Here is a 21,202-nt window from a genome sequence, read left to right as displayed (position 1 = left end):
CCTTGAGATGACTTTATTGTGATTTGGTGCTATACAAATAAAGATTGATTGACTGACTGATGAGGGATTAGATTTGAAGCCAGTTTTCCAGAGTTCACTGGTTTATATGTGTTTTCACAGAGAAGGATTTTTGAGAGCAGGACATTTAGTTTAAGGATGGATGTGTTAAAATTGATTTTGTACTGTAGTATTTGCTGAAGTATATGCATTTTAATTATGATCATTTACATACCTCTTGTAAATTTCTGCATCCACCAGGAGTAAAAAATATTTTTAGTGAAAACTATTTTAAAAGATGTTTTGTATATTTAGTATATATTGTGATCTGTTAGTCACGACTGATCAATGATCCATATATAAGGAAAACTTGAAAGAAGCTAAGACAAGACACGATAGACGAAGAAGTTCGAAAAGCTGTGTGATGTGCCAATTCAAGAACACGGTTTCTCAATTTTTACATACAGTGGGATAAAAACTGATCTTTTTCATAGTGAATTTATACCCCTGGGTCTACTGAAGAATGAATGCCAGTGTTGCAATTTTAGGTATCACTGAATTAGGTCTCAGTCCAGTGAATTAGGTTTAGAAGGATGCCAAACGTAAACCACAAAGTGATCCTGCTGTAAATGTTAAAATAAACAGAGAAGCATTTAAAACCTCAGGTCACGTACTTCCAACAGTAAGAACAATTATTTTCTCAAGGGTTGTGTCGTGTTGGGGAATTTTTAAATTAACATTTAGTGCAATACAACAACAAATATAAGGATTAAGCTTGCACTGCAATGCATGATAAAGGCATTCCGTAAATTAAAATTAGTAACCATAATTATATTTAATTTAAGCCTCATTTCAAGGAAAGGATAAATCCTGCTTTACCCCAACTGAACGGTTTTCATGAGTGCACATCTTCACAATGCGGGGATCAAAATATGAAAGCCAAGTCAAATGTCCTGAATGCAGCATTAGATAAATACCAAATAAAATCTACTAAATCCTCTGTCTGAATCCAGACTAAATCGGTCCAAATTGCTTTTGAAGGTACAATTGAAAAAGGCTTGAGTAAACAGACATGAGAAGACATAAGAAAACAAGCAATAAGAGAAGTTCAGTTACACTCCAGCAGAGACTTTTTATTGTAGAATCATATCCATTCCTGTGCTGTTAATAGCAGAGCTGCCAGGCCTCTCAAAGTGACCTAAAATAATTTTCTCACATCTAGTTTGATAAAGTCTGACGCAGACGCACATTAATGATGCATTGAGAATCATAGTGACTGTTGTGGACAGACACTCTGCACACTCAATATATTGAGTGTTATCTGCTAGGCAGAGATCCTGAAGGTACAACACGTCAGCACAATGCTCAGCTGTAATGTTTCTATTTTAATAATACAAGCGTGTATAGGGTGAGTCTCTGAAAGCTATGCACTCCTAGAGCATTGAGAGCTGCAGCCTTAATTTATTGAGCCAGTCATGTTGGATTTTGTATCTCACTCCAGCTGTGAATGATGAAACAATATTAAAAACATCAAGTGCAAAACTCACTTATTTCTTGTAAAATGACACAGCAGAGATCGTAAGAATCATCTTTTAATAAAATGTTTTAGCCTTCATACTAGCTTTAGTTTTTTGCACACAGGAATGTTTGCAATTCCAGCTGACATCCAGGCCTGTAATTGTCTTGAACTGTGCGAGAAAAGTGAGAGATTCACTGAGAGATGTGCAGCATATTATGTGACAATTAAATTAGCGAGTCCATAAAGTATACAGTTGAAAGCTGATGGTGTGAGAGTTGTTTTGTGTTGAACATCATCATCTGTGAGGAGCATTTGATCTGCAGATAACAAGAGAAAGTAGTAATTATATATGAGAGTTATATCAACGTTTTCTTTGCAGAGAATCCCAAGTCTCATACACAAGAGAGAAAGAGATGTGTGGGTGTGAGGGATGAGGTGAGGGTGCTCACACATAAATGCATGGACATGAATATATTTACAGTAAATGGAAATGCAAATGTAAGGCTAAATGAGGCAAAAAGCAGGATGTACAGTACTGTACCATATGATCTTGTAACATTAGGATGTGGTATCTCTGAACTGTGAAAGTTCCCTTTTCTCAAGACATGCACAGCCTGGCCAGAGGTCTGTCTTTCCCTCAGGAGATCTGCAACGCATGGTGAAACACGCAGCTTGTATTACTGTAGCAGCTAATAATGCCCATTCAGTCTTAGAAGCAACTAAATACAATGCATGTTGTAATGTTAGACAGTAATACTGATGTCAAATATTTGCTGTTTATTTGCGTGTGTTTAAACCTTACTGTCCAGAAAAGTGGCCACATTGCGTGTGTTCTGTTGAAAGCTGCTGTGCCACTGGTTGAGGACAACACAGCTCACACCATCCATGCTCAACAGCAGAGCAGTCTCCAGAGGTTTCTCCAGGGCAAACTGTCGAGCACTGCAGGAGCAAAACAGTGAGATTATGTGTGACAGAGAGAGGGGAAGCCCTGTTTCTATTAACTACTTCCAACTGAAGAGCCAAAATACTACCTAAGATAAATACATCAATTGTCCCTGAGTGAACCTCGTAAAACACATTAGAGAAGGAGAGGTGGAAGAAAGAATGTGTCTGTAGTGATGAAAGACGATGGGAAATTTATTGAAAACAACTAAATTGCTTAAATGGATAAAGCTATTTTGTTACCTCTTGTGCATGTCAAGGTTTGACTGACGGAGAACACTTGCATTGTTCTGGACCAAGTCAAAGAGCAGAGCCATGTGACACTCTGAAGAGAGCAAACATCATTATCAGGCAACAGAATAAATAAATCTCACAGAAAAAGACTAAACTATAACCAACAGCATTAAAAGTATATGGTACAAAGTATATGATACATAAGATGCCTCAAAAACATGATACACAATGCATTTTGTATATTGGGTGCCTCAGTTTCGTTAAATGCCCGGATGTTTCTTACAATGAAGGAACACATTCTACTTGCATTCATGACTCCTTTGTAACATTTCTACATGGAGCATAAACCATAGCCTTGAGGATGTCAATCATGCTCCACTACAAACAAGAAGACCTGTTCTATGCTGTTCTTATGTGACCAACCAAAATCAATCAGTTAGGTAACAGAAGACACAGGCTAATTAAGTCTGCAAAGAGAACCAGGATGTAAAAGAAAAAAGTGCTGTATATTATTGAAAATCCAGTCCTTCTATTACACAATGTATTTGCATACGAAAAACAAGTGCAGAGCTGAACTGAACAAACTTGATGAACTTGAACAAAATTGAAAAAGAGTCAAACAAAATTAAACAGAAAACCAAGACTTAAATACTAACAGAACAAATGAGGGAATGGGGAACAGGTGACCAGACACAAGTGCAGGGTTGGAGTGAATGGCAGGGCAGGTGTGAAGGCTGAGGAAAAACACTAAGGGCAAAGCAGGGCTAAACAAGAGAACAAACCAAAAAAGTCCAAAACCCATGAGGCCATGACAGTATTTCTGTTGTTTTTCTTTCAAGATCATTTTATGGATGTTATAGATGGTGTGTAGAAGCCAATGACGTAATAACTGTCGTTATAATAATCGGTCGTTAGTTATTGGCTTCTACAAAAGCCAATAACTAAATAGTTTATTACGTTATTGGCTTCTACATGGTATCTGCCTGCAGAATTGACATTTTTAAATATCTGTTAGAATGACAAAGTGCTCAAATTTCACCACATATTACAGCATTAGATACCTATTTGTATTGGTTGCCTGTCAAATACAGGGCTGAATACAAGGTTCTTTTATTTGTTTTTTAAGCCATACATGAGTTTGCACGGTGCAAACTCCAGTACATTTTAGATCTTCTCTGCCACTACTCCAGCCCTAGGCATCTTAGATCCTCAGATCAATTACTTTTAATAATATAGACTTTTTTTTTAATACAATTGGTAGTGTTTTCTGTCTTACATATATATAAGACATGAAAGACAGCATATATTTTTTATATTGCCTGGTATTTTATCATTTGCCTTTCATTGTTGTCTTCTATTTGTGACTTTTATTACTGATGTCATTTCAGCTCTACTGTTGTGCCTTTCACTATAATTTGCACAGAAATTTACTGAACTCTGGTTTTATTAAATGTGTTCTTAAAAAAAAATGACATGAAACTGGACTTGAATTTGAATGTGGACAGAAAACCCCACTATCATGCTCTCTATTTGCAAAAATACATTATAAAACAGAGGTAAGTGTGAGGTTTTTGATGAAACATGCCCACCATGAAAGTGGTAAAATTACACAAGTGTTTGGGTCTTCTATATAATTAATGCCTGAATGGTAGAAATCATTAGCTGATATGCAGTGGAAATCAGATTTGAAAGAACTGAGCCTTCACAGAAGAAAACAGACATACCAAAGAGACTTTTAGTAAGGCTCTCCAGCATAGAAACACTGTTACTTCTATATAGTCCATCTGCAATATATATTAATACACAACCCCACAACCTCACACTGCACAAGCTCTTAGACTAGATTTGTGGGTGTGAAAAACTCTGTCTGACACCAGGTGTGTGTCAGCAAGGTCATTCACTATCTTCTCCATGGCAGCAAGGACAGGCAATGTCTTGCAGCTATTCTGGCTGACTTCCTATACAGTCATGTCTTCATCTGAAGTGAGACACTGCCACATGCCCCTCCTCCCCACCCACCCACCCTTTGCTAAGCAACTGCTCGGGGGGCCAGAGCGGCAGTTCTGCTCTGACATGAGTCTCAGACGTGCAGTTGTCACAGCAGCAGAACAGTTATTGAGTTTTGTCCATATAAGAGCCACGTTAGGAAGTGATATTCTTCCTTAAACAACATTACGATGCAATGATGAAATAAACACAATTCCCAGATAAGCTATGAGTGCAGATGGTGCGGCATGTTCTGTATGACACCTTTTTTTCCCCTGCCATCGCCTAATCATATCCTGATGCCCAAATAAGTAGGAATGGTCCGGTGTGTTGTGAAGTAACAGCTGGAACTCAGACCGTGGTGTCAGTCACACTATAGTTAGCAGCACTAATGCCAGGCTAGCGGGTAGCACATATGTCTGGCCTGGGGCGATGTTTAGGGCCAACCTGACACTCTGTCAATCATGCTAGAAAGAGTCCACCCACCCTCAGACTACCTTTGTTTGCTGCTGAAGGAGAGTAAAGACAGCATGTAGGGTATAGGGCTATAAATGTTCAGTGAAATGTATTTGAGGGTGTGAAGAGCCGAGTGATGATTTGGGGCAGGTTATCTTTATTTGAAGGTCTCTCTAATTTTTGCTTGGAGATTGGAGTCATCTTGTCTCCTGATTATAGTTAATATAAAATGGTTTCTTTAAAGTGGTGTAAGTTGTATTAAAGAGGCTTCTTTACTGAAAATATAGATTTAAGCCATAAATCAGCGGAGACAACACTGACATCAGGTCTTAAAATACTTCAATTCAACTGCCATTATTTAACTGATGTCAGCGGATGTGTGATCTTGTATGATTAAAGACCATACTCCAAATATAACTCATCAAAAATGAATGAAAGCAAATCTTAAGAAAAAGGGAATCTAAAGATTTAAAGAAGGCTGTTGCACATCCAGAATAAATGAGAAGCCTTAAAAAGAAAGAGATAGAAACACTGAATGCAAACAATCCAAACTAATGGAATAAATTGGAGGAATCCTACAACAAGCAGGAGTCCAGATTCTTAAAGTCATATACATTATTGCACTATCAATCAATTACAGTTTTCCAGAGTATGATCCACTAATATAATTCCAAATGATTTATCCTCATTAGACATTTTCAGTTAAATTATCTTTATAGTCACACAGTGAAGTTGTGAATCTGATGGTAAAACCTCATTTAGGAGATTAAGCCTACTGCTCCATTTACTGCTTACATAATACGCAGACAGCTCTGCTCTAAAATTCAATCATTCGTTCATTATTTTTCATAATTTTCCATCTTAATTTACCATTTAATATGCTTTATAGAATTTAGGATGCTGTGTGATTTTATAAAATCTGGTTATTTGATGACAGAGACTACTTCTCAGTCATTTTTTCTTTTTTCTTTGTGGAACTATAGTAACATTTATGCTGATTTCTTCCTGCTAAAAAAGGACCACATGGAACAAATAGTAAAATTAAGACAAATACTAACCTACAGGTATGAGATTTACAAGTACAGAATCAATTTTCAGTATGTTGATCTGTTAATCCAGTACGTTAAATTCAGAAACCTTAAAAAAAATTGACAACTACATGTGACACTGTAATTCGGTCATCCAAAAACAGATAGAAGTTAAGATAATATGCAATGTTTTAATTCCCTCTTTCACTTTTACAAAACGACATACATTAACTCATATAAGATGCTCTCAGGTCCCATTAAATAAATATCATGTAGGGAGAATGTTGTGTGTGTGTGTGTGTGTGTGTGTGTGTGTGTCTGTGTCTGTGTGTGTGTGTGTGTGAGAGAGCTGTACCAGACAGATTGAGGGCTGCTAGTTTGGCAGGAGGAATGATTGCCATGAAGCGCTCTGTCCCCAGGTAAATGAAGCCACCACATCTGCATAGCAGCTGCTCTATCTCAGACAGACTTGACATATATGAAGTGGAGTAGAAGTGATTAGCTGCATTGCAATATAACAAATACAGTAGGTGCTCAGTGCAAAAGTCAAATAAATATGGTGCATTGCATTAATTTGCTCTGCTTAAAGGCTCTAACCTGGGTGTTTGCTTGCTGCCCATGATGCCCTCCAACTGATGGGTAAAATGCTGGCTGTTGGTTTCCAAAATCTCCTTCATCTTCTCGCACAGACTGGTCCCCTCTGTGCCACATACAGACATCGACATGCAAATATCAGACTTTCCACTTGTATAGGGTGTGACACTAAATGGCAGTTCAGTTTGGATTCATATACAGTGACATAAACGGACAAGAAAAGTGAGCTGCACATTCCAGCACATACTACAAACTGCTAGAGCTACACTGTAATTAACTATAAGCACCAAGCATATGTATCTGCTGCAATGCAGTGCATTTCCTCTCTTCTTTAAAGACAAGGTATTATGCTCATCTCTACCTCTAAATATTTATTTTTGGTCTCCACTACATTAGCTTTGCAAGATTCACAGTTCAAAAAACTCCTTATTAATCTTACACCAGCCCTTTAATGCAGCTTCTCAGTTAAGCCTCTGTCTCCTAACTGTCTCTTTAAAGTCCCCTCCCAATGAACCCGCTTTATTCTGGTTGGCCAGATTTCCAGAAACTTCTGAGTTCATATGAGAGTCCTGTTAAGTTACTGCAGATGCAAACCCAGCATTTCCTGCTTTAATGGTATAAATTAAATTGAAATGAATAATGAGAGACTTGAATTAGTGGCGGTTCAATAGTGGTACTGAACACCAGTCGACACAACAAGATATGGAGACATTTGGAGCTCTTTGTTAAATGACACTTTGGTCACTTTTAACATGACCATCTTACTTTGTAACATTGCATATATGACTGGGGAAAAAAAAGAAAAAAGTGTAATGGGTCCCCTTTAAGAAGAGATAATGCCAGAAAAACTTGTTGAATCACCTGGACTAACTGCATCTACTACATTTACTTACCAAAGTTACCTTCATTGTAAGGGTCGACAACATCTTTTGGAGGGATGTTAAGAATCATCATCAAGAATGAACACAAATGTTATGGCCAGTTTAAGATACAGAATTAGATGATAGATTAGAATAGTATTTGGAATACTATTAAACAAAATATAACTTAAAAAAAAGACCCCCAAAAAAGATACATTTGATGTTACGTGTGTCCACTGGGATGGTGTTAGGAGGCAAGACACGATTGGCAGGTATCTGGGTAAATGTTATTTCAATCAAACAAAGCACAGTTACAAACATATTGCGTACACAGTATATCCACATGTATTAAAATAATGTCTTTAGTACATGCACATCCGTAAAAACCAGTTGAAACACAAGACATGAGAGTGGATTTTTAAGACAGTAAAGACAGCGAAGCGGTAAATGAGAGCAAAAAGGACGGGGGTTGGTGGAAAAAGTAGAAGTGGTGCATGACAGAGGATAAATGCTCTGAAGCTAGAAATAGGATCTTTATGAAAACACATTATGTAATTGATTGAAAAACCACACTTAAAAGAGAGGCAGGAGGGAGTTAAATAATTGCCAGCACTGACAGCAGGTTAAAGTAATATTGCTGTCTGTATCTGGCGGGCCCAGATTAATTTACTGAACTCACCACTTTGATGGCTTGGCTTTGATCTCCCTTCCCCTTAGTTCCTTTGCCACCTTTGGTCTCCTTTTTGTTGTCACTTTCAACTGCCACAAACAGGAAGCAGAATTAATATATACACTTGTCTGTCGGGTAGATTACACAGCATTTGTACCACGAAAAAAAACTTTCTCAGTATCTGCAAAGTCAATGACATTTATTGGTGACTGAAGAACTGTTCTGTAAGTTTTCTTTTGGCTGCATCATCTATTACCCTCTGCAAATGAAAGCACTGAATACTGATTAAGCATTGATTATCAACTTAATTAGCTCATTAATTTTGATTCAAATCTCCCCTTCGTTTCAAATAAACAAAACAAATAATTAATGGGCTTAGGAGGAAGGAGTGACAATGTCTGTCAGCGCATCTGTTTGTGCATCAGTCCAATACTTTGGTCCAAAGACCAACCTTTTAAAAGTACATTTCCACAACCCATGGTAATTAGCACATATGTTTAATTTATACTTTCTGCTTAAAGTGAAGAGGGAGGGAAGGCATATTTGGTTGGTTGGCAATCTGCAACCTCACCATTGGATGCCCCTAAATCCTACATGCTGGTCCTTTAAGCTTCCAAGAGTACGATACTATAACAGACCAAAATGATGTAGGCAAAAACACTGAAAGAATGCACCTGTTTGATTAATGCAGTAATGGTGCCATGAGTGCCAACCTCTAAGGCAGAGCTCAAGCCAAACTGTCAACCTTATTTTTGTCACTAAAAACCAAAAACATTTGACTTAATCTGAAGGAGTAACAGGATTACTGTTTGGCTGTCAGCTCAGATCTTGACTGCCATCTGGTCATTTGGGGCGGAAAGAAGTGGTTTCAGTGGCACAGAGTAATTTAGAAATTAATTACTTGTTATTCCATATGAATGAATGTCAAAAAATACTCAGATGCTGCTTTAAATCAGTATTATTATAAAATCTCAGGTCATTAGATTGATACAATAGTTTTAAAAGGGTATTTGGAATTGTGTTTGACTCTAGAAGCCGCTATGTGGGGATAGCCCCACACTGGAAACATCAAATGCTTTCCCAAGTACAGAAAAACAGCAATATTCACACAGCCTTTGGCAATAAAAGCAGGAGAGCATGAACTTGATCAAGCATCATTCTGAGAGGATTCTAAAGTGTGAAAGCAGCAGCAGGAGTCATCTAGAGAGTGCGGTAAAGTTGGGCTTACTCGGTGGAGCAAACCTAGCTAACAATACCCAAATTGCCAGCGCATACAAACAGCAGCAGCACCGGAGACAGTCAAAAGTTTGTGGTAATGTAATTTGTGGTAATGTAATTCCATCAAGTCATTTTTCTAATGGTCGTGGCTGGATTTTCCGGTGAATCAAAGTGAATGAATAGTGACATGCTTCTTTGCCTTTACTCATGTGGGTTTCTACCCCTATTCCCCCTCTTATTCCAGTCATCTTCTGCTCTTCTTCCTGCATTTACTTAAAACATTCATTCCCAGCAAATGGCACTCCCCTCCTCCTCCTATAGCTATTCTTCAGCCGTCAAACAGCTTTTTTATTGACAGGCACGCTGTCATATTTGATCTAGTCCTGTAGTGTCCTAATGTTATGCTGCAGAGAGTCCAAATATTATTTCAGGAAGGATATGAAGCATTATGTCAAATTGTAAAATCATGCAATTTTCTGTTCATGCCTCTGTCTAAAGCAGTTGTTGCCCCATCATTTTCTCCACCTAGCTAGGTAATGGCTGTTTTAGGGAAAGTACATTCTGGGTTGTGGAGTCTGCCACACTGAACCACTGTACTGCTATATGCTTAAAATCATCTTGAAAAAAGCTCAGAGGCTCATCATGTACTTCTAAGTATCACCAATTTGGGGTCGCCAAATTCAGAAGTAGCCAACATCTACTTGTTGGAGAATCACTTAATGTCTTTAAGTCACAAATGTCTTGATAATAATAATATCCTGATACATTCACTTGCACTGCCATCTGTTTTTATTTGCATGGATTTCAATTAATAATGTGGGATCAGCATGGTCAATACTATTTGAGTGTACTTGGAATCACTCAAAAATTCCCAGACACAGTAACATTAGAGTCAGTAGGAACAGAAGTTCATATGAGGCAAACACTGCCCACCTGCAGGCAGTCTTTTTTTATAGTTTGTGCTAATTTGTCCTGTGCATACTTCATGCAAAGCACTGCACAGAATAACAAATAGCCCTTTCAAAAGAGGTTTCAGGCACTATATCTTCTTGACACAATAGTAAACTGTAGATGTCAAAAATATGGTAATCATGGTTCAGCACAAATCCACTTTTTTTCATTAGTTTCTTCACCCATGAATTTGATCGAGGTATTGAGAGGTCTATCAGGGGATGCATGTGGCGGTACCTCCCTGTCCCTCCTTATGCAAGTGTCAAGTGACATGCACATACACACTAGTTGAACAGTAACCTTTATACATTCACTCTCAAGTTATGCAAATGAGTCAACCTTTAAAAAGGCAGCATCAAATTCGGTGCTCTTTTCCCCTCCTTTCTAAAATATGAATGTGCATAATTCCCTCAAGGATTGATGTATCATTGCCAAAAAACAACTGGATTTTTCCCCCTGAGGATCTTACACTCATAGACCTCCAAAATAAAACCCTGAGAGACTGGAAGCTGACACAGTGTGATGGATAATATCAATTAAATACTTTTTCTTCTCCAGTTCTTGTTGCTTTTTATCAGGAACAATACTTTGAAACTGATGTTTAGCTACATTCTGTCTCCACATATATGATAAATGATTCTGCAAATGTAACACAGAGGAGAAAATAATGCTGAGAAGTGATGCTTGTTTGACCGATGTAGTGAAGTATAGCTTTGAAAGTCTTTATGTGTGACCTAAAATAGATATTTGTGTTTTAGATTGATTGAAAAAAATGAAACTGAAAATTGAAATGACACCAAAAGTAATGTAATCTTACCAGATTGTGAATGTAGCACGAATCTAATACCTATATGTTGGTATTTTAATGAGTGTGAGAGTGTAGTGTCATAGGACTTTACTTTTTATACTTGGCTGTCAATGTGTTTTCACTTGAAACAAATCATGTTCATTTGAGTAAAAACACAGTTTTGACATTTTGAGATTCATTTACACTTATTTTTGTGCTTTGGATTTTGTACCAATTAAGCAAATGAGATATAACATAGATTGGTGAGCTTTAGAGGAGCTGCAAGGCATATTTTGTTACCTTAAGACAGATTCAGGCTATTTCCTCCTATTTCTTGGGCAAAGCTAATGGAGGATCTAATTTGCACTTCTTTTTATACAGTACTTTGGATTTTGTACTGATTCAGCAAATAAGATATAACATATCATTTAATGGGCTTTGGAGTTGCTGCTACGCATATTTTCCCACCACCTTCTCTTTCCAGTAAGCTGGTGTTGTGATGCTTTTCAGCTGTACACACACTTTTTGTTTCAGACTGACATCTATAACAAGGTGTGGTAATTTCAACTTAAAACATGATTTGCTCAGTCAACAGTTAGCCTTTGCCAGCACCTACATATAATATCCGTGCAGTCCTGATTCTAAATTGCTCTAGCAGGCACAGTGAAATGGCCACAGTTAATGGACATCCACTTTAGTAAAGCAGGCAACGGTGTTCACGGATGTCTGCATGAACTTCTGCATGCCAGCAGGATGTGAAATGACCTTTCTCTGCTGAACAAATTCCATTTCTATGGATGGCTGCTTGCAGTCTGAATCAAAACGTCAAAACACTTTCACAAGTGTAAGCTATTGTTTACTAGAATATCATGAGGAATTATGTGAGTCATGTCAGTCAAACAACAAGAACCTCACTGTTTTTGTTAAGTTTTATAGATTAGACTGTTCTGCCATACATATTTATTTCCCTCATCAAAAACCTGAAGTCTCTTACAGTTTCTGAACTCTGGGGCAAGCTTCAGTTTGAACCCAATAGTCTTCCATTATAAACCACTGTTTTTACTGTTCTTTACCGTTCACTGTGTATGTCTTTGCAACAACATGTCCCTTACAATTCACAGTAGAGACCTACTTTCTAAGAAACTTAGGAGAATTATATTTAATTTGGCAGCATTGCAGAGATATCAGCAAGATAAGAATGCTTGTGTTAAAACTGTGATAAACTATGTCTTAAATGAATAATTAAAGTCTGTTTGAAAATATCTCACAGATTGTACCTTATCATTAAATACATAAGTTCGTCTCACCAAGTCATGGAGAAATATAATTTTCAATTTTCAACAAAGAAAGCAAATTAATCATGGTTTAGTGAAAACCATGGGGAAATGAGTGAACATAGGTGTTCTTAAGCAATCAAGAAAACTATTAGCATTCCAAGAATTTCAACAGGGTGCCTGTTTAATTCGCTAGTAAAAACTGGTTGAATGAACACTGAGCAGGAACTCTCATGATGGCTTTAAGCTTGCCTGAAATTATGTGGCTGCCGTCCACTCAAGTCAATTGCACTTCCGTATTCTCACAAGTTTCTAATCAAATACGTCACATGAAGTATTGCATTAGTCATCCCTTTTGTTTATACTAATTGAAGTACAGAGTATTATTGCTCATATCCATGCATAAGGGCAAGCAGTGTACATGTTGCTTCTGCTATACTAGCTGCTGTATGTATGTGTGTGTTTGTGCATACACCTGTGTGTGGAGTGGATATGAATTGTCAAGTTCCTCTTTAATAGATGGTCCCATGGTTGTTAATGGTATCGTATTGCTGCAACCAACCAGCCTCGTTTACTAGCTCACAGCTACATCCATTGTTTGGAGAACAGTAAAAAATATGCTTAACTCAAATGTTAACATTTTAATGTCACCTGGCTGTTTATCCTGAAGATGCAGATTTGTAGGGATGCTTGAAACATTTTTTTTTTTTTTTTAAATCAGTGTATTTATGTGTTTTTGGTACCTTTCTCTGGCTCTTCTCTGTTCAGGCGGCTATGAAGAAGCTGGAGAGAGAAGTCTCGGGACACAGAGCTCAGGCTTTCCTCCTGCAGGAAGGACAAAGCTTCCAGAGGCAACTCCAGCAGCTTTCTGTCTGCCAGTAACACCAAAAACTCCCCTGGTTCCATTTGTACTTTAACCGTGCACACAAACACACACACGCACACACACACACACACACACACATACAGATGTTGCTGTATAACATCCTCTAAGGAACAATTGCACCACAATTTCTTACTGGAACAGTGTGATTGTTCCAGTAATTCTGTTAATTCTTTTGCAAATATTTAAATACAGTTTACTGTCACTTTAATACTGCATGCTGCAATAGGGTTACTAGTACTGAGTTATCATGTTGTGAGTGTAAATCAACATGTATCATATTAAATCACATGTACAGCAAGCCTGAGGGGGATGAGCTGTGGCCCGTCTGAATTGAAACCTGCTGATGGTCTGTCAATGAACAACAAGGAAATGCAGCAGATGCTGGAATAAAAGATGATTCATATGATTCATTGTACGTATAGATAACTGCAAGGCCTTGGGGTGTCACAGACACAAACATGCCCACACCCAACATACTGTACCACTACCTGAGCTGCCTTTCTCGTCTTTATCTTTGGTTTTGGCCATTTCAGGGACTGGTACTGATGCAGCCTGGGGCCTGACAGTGGGAGATGAGGACAGGTGAAGATCAGTAGTGTTGCACAACCCTATGTCTAAAAAGGCAAGACATGAACCAGATAGTGTAAGATGTGACAAGTTGCAAGAAATATACACATGCAGTATTTGCTTTATGTAAGCTTGCTGCATGCTTTTCTGCATGAACAAACCTCACCAAACAACATTATCAGACAGACCAGTCTCACTTTGTTTTAAAAACACACATGTCCAAACTTCCTCACAGAGGACATTTGTACCTGCCACGGCTGTAAAACCGCAAGTCTAACTGATAACAATAAAAAATGCTCTGCCTCATTTAAACCAACACGCACAGAATTGAGGCCCTAGCACTGGAACACCTGTGGTTGATAAGACAAAATGTATGCTGTGATAAAGAAAAAAACTATTGTAAACACACAGTAGTATACCGTATGCACACTTACAATACAATCATAGATAAATTGTATATAATTCAAACCATATATTCCACTACCACTATCATACTACTCTGATAACTAACATTGGACTTCTAAACATTAAAAAAAACTTCACTTCAAACTTGCAAAGTTCTCTTCCTCAGGCTAATAAAATTAAATGAAATTTGTAAATCCTTTGTAGTGGATGTAATGGGGGTTCTGATGATATATACAGTACCTTGAGCAAGAGAAGTCTAACTGCATGAGAAGGGGATTCAAATAGTCTTCCATATCATGTACAATTTCTCTGAAGCGAGGTTCTAACTTTCTTTCTGCAGCAGTTTTCTGTATAGTGGGAACAAGAAAGCAAAGCAATGGGAGTGTCAGGAGCTGTGATGCAGTATTTATTGTTACAGGCCACTAATAACCTTCACGCCACACTTTTATTGCAGCTACACAATGCTTTAGATGTCAGCTGTCCCACGTCTCCCCCATGAAGCCAGAGGAGGCATGGGATGATAATAATTGCGGTGGAGTGAGTTTATTTATGAGGCTTGCAGTGGATAATTTTAATAGAGCAAAGGCCTGAACGAGACATACAAGAGTAAAAACCTGATGCTCATTGGGGGCCTCCTGTCTGCCCTCAGTACTGTGCCAACAGGCTTCCTTGAGGAAGGCATGTCTGGTCTCCAGGCCAAAGGCCCGAACCTGCTCCCGAAGTGCCATAAGAGCCCTGGGGCAAACCAAAACCTTGGCCACCCTAGAGCATATCAGGGTACCTGTAACAAAGGAATTGACAAACAATCAGACATGCATGCTCACAGACACATACAGGCCTTATAATTGGTCCCCATGAGCACTCACACCCCCCCCCTCCTCCTCCTCCTCCTCTTTCTCCTCCCTACGCTGCTCCTTTTGTAAGATCTCCCTCGCTCTTCATCTGTTTTATCTTGTTTTTTCCTGTCTTTTCGGCTTCATAAATTTGCCCTCATTCTCAGGAAATGAGTGTAGATACCAGCAAGCCACCCCCGCCCCATTGCAAATATTCCCACAACATCTTAAGTAAGACTAGTTCCATGAAAGGTCATGTGTGGTGATACAGTATGCTAATACCCTGTAATGACTTATTAAAGTTGGTGTTCTGTGCCAAGCCAGTAGCAAAGAGGTCAAAGGGAAATGCAGGTGATTTGTTTCACACTTCATTGCTATTTTCTCTCTCTCCTTGTCTTCATTAAATTTGAACTTTTCATCTGCCTTGCACATAAATGTTACGTGGGAATACTAAAGTCATTTGGCTCCATATAAATGCTACATGTGTGATAATGACCATATTCCCTTAAGCATTGGAACAACTTGCAAGCAGTATAAAAATACATAAAGTATTAACAGTTAAATGCTCTGTCTGGCCCGCATCTCACATTAAAGTAAGTAGTCCGACTATTCTTAGTTATATGAACATTGGTTTAAAAGATGTACAGGCCCCTAACCTGTAACTTGTATAGTCTTTCCTTTTTGATTTTCTGGAGCTTTAGCCATCTCATAGAAAGCTCCATAAAGTTTTGACCTAAAAAACAAAAAACAAAACACACAAACACAAAGACACCTTTTACTTCACCTATGTAAGCACTGATGCAAAAGTTAAAATACATTAGAACTCACATACATGCACTCTTTCTTTCTACAAGTACAGATACAGCAGTTTCAAACCATCAGCCCTCTAGTGGCAGATCTACCACACAGCAGGTCCTTTTGTACCAGTTATGCGTGTAGCCTAAACCTAATATGACTTGTGTGATCTGCTGTCACTTACTCATTCATCATGATTAACAGACTAACACAGTTATAGAAAACAGAGACAAAGATAGAAGTTACCCATCCTCAGAGTGCTGAAGCAACAGGATTTTCAGGTTCGGTGGAAGCTCTGGAAGGATGTTTAGGTGGTTGGGATTGATGGTCAGTTGGCTGAAGGCCTGCAGGGATTTAACATAATCTCAAAATGCCTTTAAAATGCTTTCTTTAAAAAACGGGAATATAATCATTTTAGTAATCAAATAAGGACAAGTGTCAGTCTTAAAGATTTTGGTTTCAGAGCATGTGAAATCTTGTAATTGAGATGCATTAACAATCATTTACTATTAATTGCCAAAAATGATTAGAAGACCTCTTTTCACATTTCACTATTTTTTCAGACAATCCCGCTGATGAATTTATGATATGTCAGTGATGTCAATGGTATAGATAAAATGTTTATCATTTGTTCTATGCCATTGGGATAAAATATAAAAAACATTGATCAGGGTCACACAACCTGCTGTGTTAAGACACTTAAGCTGAGTTAAAGACTATAATCTCCATCCAATAATATTTAGCAATTGTTCATTTCTACACAAGCAGAATCAACATATTAACTTGTACAAGTTAAGACTTTTCAAGACTTGAATTATGTTCACAGGAAAGCCCACATACATCCCACACACTAGCTACTGTACATGGTTGTGTGACTTATAAATATCTAAGCAGAAGTGTGTTTTCAGCTCCACCACTCTGTGTGATTTTGGAATCCTACAGTACATTCAGAGCAAAGACACAGCATCAATGCTGTGTCCCCCATCAAGGGAATTTACCGAGCTGGCTATGACAGCATCCATAAATCATGAGTGGGGGTGTGGGTGGTTGGTGACCCGGTACCTTGGAGAAACTGTTGAGGGAGTCCTCCACTCCCTTCACCATGCTGCTGGGCCTCTTCTCCTCAGAGAGGAGCAGTTTTCTGTAGAGGCTGAACAGAGCAGAGAGCTGAGACACACTGGTGTCAGTGCAGGCAGAACTTAGGACCTCAGTCATTACAGCAACAGTGCAGCAGCTCTAGGGATAAAACAGAAGATTGATGAAGGGGCTTTTAGTAATAGTAAGAATTATAGAAGGTAATGATATCCTGAAGGATACCATTAGGAGAGACAGGATGATATGTGGATGCACAAAGAGACTGTTGTACTATAAACAGTTTATTGATTTAGTATTTAAATGTGGAACTTTCTACGGTATACATGGACAGATAATAATGATGAGATAGATTGAAAGTGAAGCCTATGATTATCATGTTACTTTTGTATATTATACATACACTGCACACTCAATACATGTGTGCTGCTGGCAAAAAATGCCCATATGATCTGATGCATAGCACTGTACCTGAAACAGGGCGAGATATTGACCAGTCACTCCAGGGTCCAAATGGCCATGACAGTACAACATGTTGAGAGAGGCATCAGCCAGGATGGAGGTGGGAAGCTTGTGCTGGAGACATAGACGGACAGCTTCAGCCAGGGCCTTCCTGGCCTGGGCCAACAACTGCTGAGCTTTATGTCTCCTTCGCTGCACAGTAAAGAGACATCACAGATTTCAAACTTACTATAACAGTGAATCGCAGTAAGCCCACAGCCCCCACAGGTATAATTTCTAAAAAGGGGACTACAGCTCTGCAACAGTGAAACCTCAACATCAGTAGGACACATATTACATTTATGTATTGAATCTAATAGTACAATCAAAGTACTAAAACAATGTATTTAGGTATTACCTATTAAGAGTATAGTACTCAAAATCTCCAATAATATAATTCATCATTTTTGTGGGTATAGTCAGATCAGATTTGATAACCCACCAACTGCATCTGATTCAAATGTTGTAAATACCCAATTTTGAAGTACAGTATGTGATATCATCTTGTTCAACCAGTGCACCTGCCCACTTTTAACTAATGAGAAGAACACAGAGAAAAAAGAAAAGAAAAACAGAAATCTAGCATGTCAGTAAATTGCATGTTAAAGTGGAACCTCATCGCTCTCACTAAGAATCTGATTGAGAAAATACGTTTTCGAGTCAAGTTTTCCATAATCTTTACATGTCAAAGTTCTCATTAAGCCTCAACTTTGTTCTATGCATTCTTTGAAAGTGAAAGTTACAGTAATGTTTCTACCGTAGCTTAAGAACATTTTAAAATGAGGTATTACTTTTATTCATAGTTATAACTTCTATATTTATTTTCATGAAACCAAAAGAATTTCTAATATTGGTATGTCTGTAAACCCAAAAAGGGAGCCCTTGTCTTACTTTTCATAGTATAGTTACTAGCTCAGTGTGCAGTTCAGCAAACTGTCATAATATAGGATTTATTTTCTTACATGTGTACAGGGGTCACTAGCCACAGTAAAAGACAAAGCATAGTTAAAATTTGTTTATGTTGTTACATAAGACTAGGAGGTTCTCTGCATTTCTTTGGTATAAACAGTATTTATCAGTCCGGCAAAGACAAAAGTAAAATAAATGAACTGATAAAAGCTGTCTGTGAAGGCATTGCTCTCATTCTGATGATAAGAACACCCAGAGATTTACCTCAAGGGGATCTGAGATGTGAGGTGAACCTCTGTGTAAAGATCTGAGATTAGAGATGAGTCAGGAGTGATGAGGTCACTTGTCAGAAGGTATTTACCTGCGGCTCAGCCCTTTTGGCAGAGGTCATCCTTGGCTCATTTCTGCTTGTTCCTCTGTCTTTGTCTTTCTCTGAATCCTCCTCCGCTCCAGAGGCGACTTTGGGGTCAGACCAGGCTGCATTCTGAACAAGTTATTTTAAGATCACAGAACAATGATCGTCATTAGTATCAAATCCCCTCATGATCACAAACCATGAAGACCAAAGACTTTTCTGTAACCAGACATCTACCTCTCTAATGACGATAAGCTTCTCACCATGTGGTACAACCTTTTGTGTGTTCATGTTGAAGGATTAAGTTGAAGTTCTTCCTTGACTATCGTAATCTCTTTCTTTTCTTATTTTTGTGGATACAACTTTCACAAAAATAAAGTCATAAACAGGCTGATTTATGGCTGATTAATTGATTAAAATCCCTGATACTCCCCCTGTGATCCCATAGATCCCATAGAGATTAAACTATTTTCTTTATTTTCTTTATATCTAACAGCCACTGAGAACTCATCATTTACATGAGTATTATACAGTATGAACATTTGTGGTCTACCTGTCTACCTCGGTCCCAGAGGGCACACATATAAATAGGGTCCTCCCGTGCAGCCAGCAGTCTCAGGCTCTTCCCTATCAAAGCCAGACAGTGAGCTCTGGTCTCAGTGTTGTCCTGGGACTGAGAGCTGACCGCAGCCAGCTGGCCCAGAGCCACCTGCCCCAAGGTACTGCTCACACTCGACCACTCCTGCACAGGACACACGGAAGAAAGGAAGGTCAGATGAGGACAAGGAACCCAAGCAGTGTGTTTACTTGTACCATCATGTGGCAAACATGACACGATACAAAATTTGACTGGAATGAGTTGGTGTTCACGATTTAGCTGAAGAGAAACTCATTTTGGATGGTATAACTGTTATAGTGCATTAAATGATAAATTTGATTTATATAACAATTTTCTTAACAATGTTATAAAGTGCTTTACAGAAGAAGTAAAATCAAACAAAGCAGATAAAAGTAAAGCAATAAGGAGCACAGAGATAAAGAAAGAGGCACAGAAGAAGCCCGAGATAAGGATAAGATAGAAATATTGGAATATGTCTGGAAAATAACTGAACTACATCAGCTGTGTGCTTATACAATTCATAAAGACTGCTCATGACCCTGGAAGCCCTTCTCAGCTGCTTAATATAAATGATTCATTTTAAATTGTGATTTCCTATTCAGAGTGCTTGGTGATGCAATCGCTAACATCCTATTTGGCTTTCCAAACATTTGTTTACTGTCAATAAGCCCATTCAGGGTGGAGAGGATCTTTCAGCAGTGAACTGTAACTGTGTTTATGGTAGGAGATTAACCGCACCAGTGGTCACAGAGCTGCTATTTGTTACTTTGCACAATAGCACCCCCTGGTGGCAGAAATCCACAACTGCGTAATCTGCACACTGAATTTATGGTAAAATAAACTTAAATAAACTAACCCTAACCCTAACCCTAACCCTCACACAGTGTCTCTAATTCAATGCTGACATTAGTTTCAGCAAACAGGGAGTAACTCAGAATGGAATGCTCTTTACTATTGCAGCCCTGCCCAGTCAATCGGACTGTTTATGTTGAATAAATACATCTAAAAAAATCAGGAGTTTTGAACTTTTTGTGCATTGTCTAACCTGTTCTACAGAGTTGGGCTCAGGTGTGCAGCGTGTAAACTCGTCTAGTGCTATCTCAGCAGAAGTCTTCCTCTCCTGGGCCAGAGCTTGTTTTTTCTCCTCTTCACATTGCTCCTCCAGCATCGCCAGGCAAAATTCTGCCAAGGCCAGTCGTAGGCACAGCAGCTTCCGCTTAGACAAAAGTAAAAGTCCATGACTCTGGCAAGTGGGAGAAATCACCAGAAGAAAAAAAAAGAGGATATACATGAAATATTAAGTAGACAGGCAGTAGATCATAAAGGAATATGTAACACAGCTGAAATATACACATCAGGATTTATGCAACATGGGACAAACTCAAGGATAAAGAACATTCACAAAGAGTGGGCTGAGATGATGAGTTCACAGACAAACAGCAACTTCAAAAAACAACTTGGTGTGAATGAGAATGAAAAGTTCAGGTAAAAAGAAAAATGCCCAATTCAACACTTGGCTTCAATTATTACAGATGTCTCCTGTTTCCAATGAAAAATAGATAAACTTACTAAGGCAGCAGCACCATCTGCTGAAAGCACACTGATACAATCGAGTCAAACATTCACACAAGATTTAATCAAAAACTCAATTCTACATGGATTTGCAGCAGGTGTGAGCATCATTTTTCTTTCATGATTCCATCTACATGTAAATCGGGGCTGTA

The 21,202-nt window shown here is 38.4% G+C and overlaps 1 protein-coding gene across 1 annotated transcript in view; it reads right to left on the bottom strand.

Annotated features, from left to right (window-relative positions):
• Positions 1-1,729: 1,729 nt before the first annotated feature.
• LOC128372561 (cilia- and flagella-associated protein 46) overlaps positions 1,730-21,202 on the bottom strand; it is a 54,481-nt gene continuing 35,008 nt past the window's right edge. The window contains exons 40-59 of the mRNA XM_053332657.1: positions 20,524-20,721; positions 19,400-19,601; positions 18,866-18,981; positions 17,566-17,748; positions 17,065-17,238; positions 16,249-16,346; positions 15,864-15,940; positions 14,989-15,155; positions 14,615-14,721; positions 13,891-13,961; positions 13,260-13,427; positions 8,296-8,375; positions 7,832-7,892; positions 7,650-7,682; positions 6,760-6,862; positions 6,518-6,630; positions 2,702-2,783; positions 2,319-2,455; positions 2,058-2,162; positions 1,730-1,833 (exon numbers count right to left, since the gene is read on the bottom strand). Coding sequence (XP_053188632.1) covers positions 1,730-1,833; positions 2,058-2,162; positions 2,319-2,455; positions 2,702-2,783; positions 6,518-6,630; positions 6,760-6,862; positions 7,650-7,682; positions 7,832-7,892; positions 8,296-8,375; positions 13,260-13,427; positions 13,891-13,961; positions 14,615-14,721; positions 14,989-15,155; positions 15,864-15,940; positions 16,249-16,346; positions 17,065-17,238; positions 17,566-17,748; positions 18,866-18,981; positions 19,400-19,601; positions 20,524-20,721 — 2,379 coding nt within the window. The remainder of the gene's footprint in view (positions 1,834-2,057; positions 2,163-2,318; positions 2,456-2,701; positions 2,784-6,517; positions 6,631-6,759; positions 6,863-7,649; positions 7,683-7,831; positions 7,893-8,295; positions 8,376-13,259; positions 13,428-13,890; positions 13,962-14,614; positions 14,722-14,988; positions 15,156-15,863; positions 15,941-16,248; positions 16,347-17,064; positions 17,239-17,565; positions 17,749-18,865; positions 18,982-19,399; positions 19,602-20,523; positions 20,722-21,202) is intronic.

Source organism: Scomber japonicus, chromosome 14 (assembly GCF_027409825.1).
Source record: "Scomber japonicus isolate fScoJap1 chromosome 14, fScoJap1.pri, whole genome shotgun sequence".
NCBI lineage: Eukaryota > Metazoa > Chordata > Actinopteri > Scombriformes > Scombridae > Scomber > Scomber japonicus.
The sequence above is the reverse complement of the archived record's forward strand: the minus strand, read 5'-3'. Positions and strand labels throughout refer to the sequence as shown.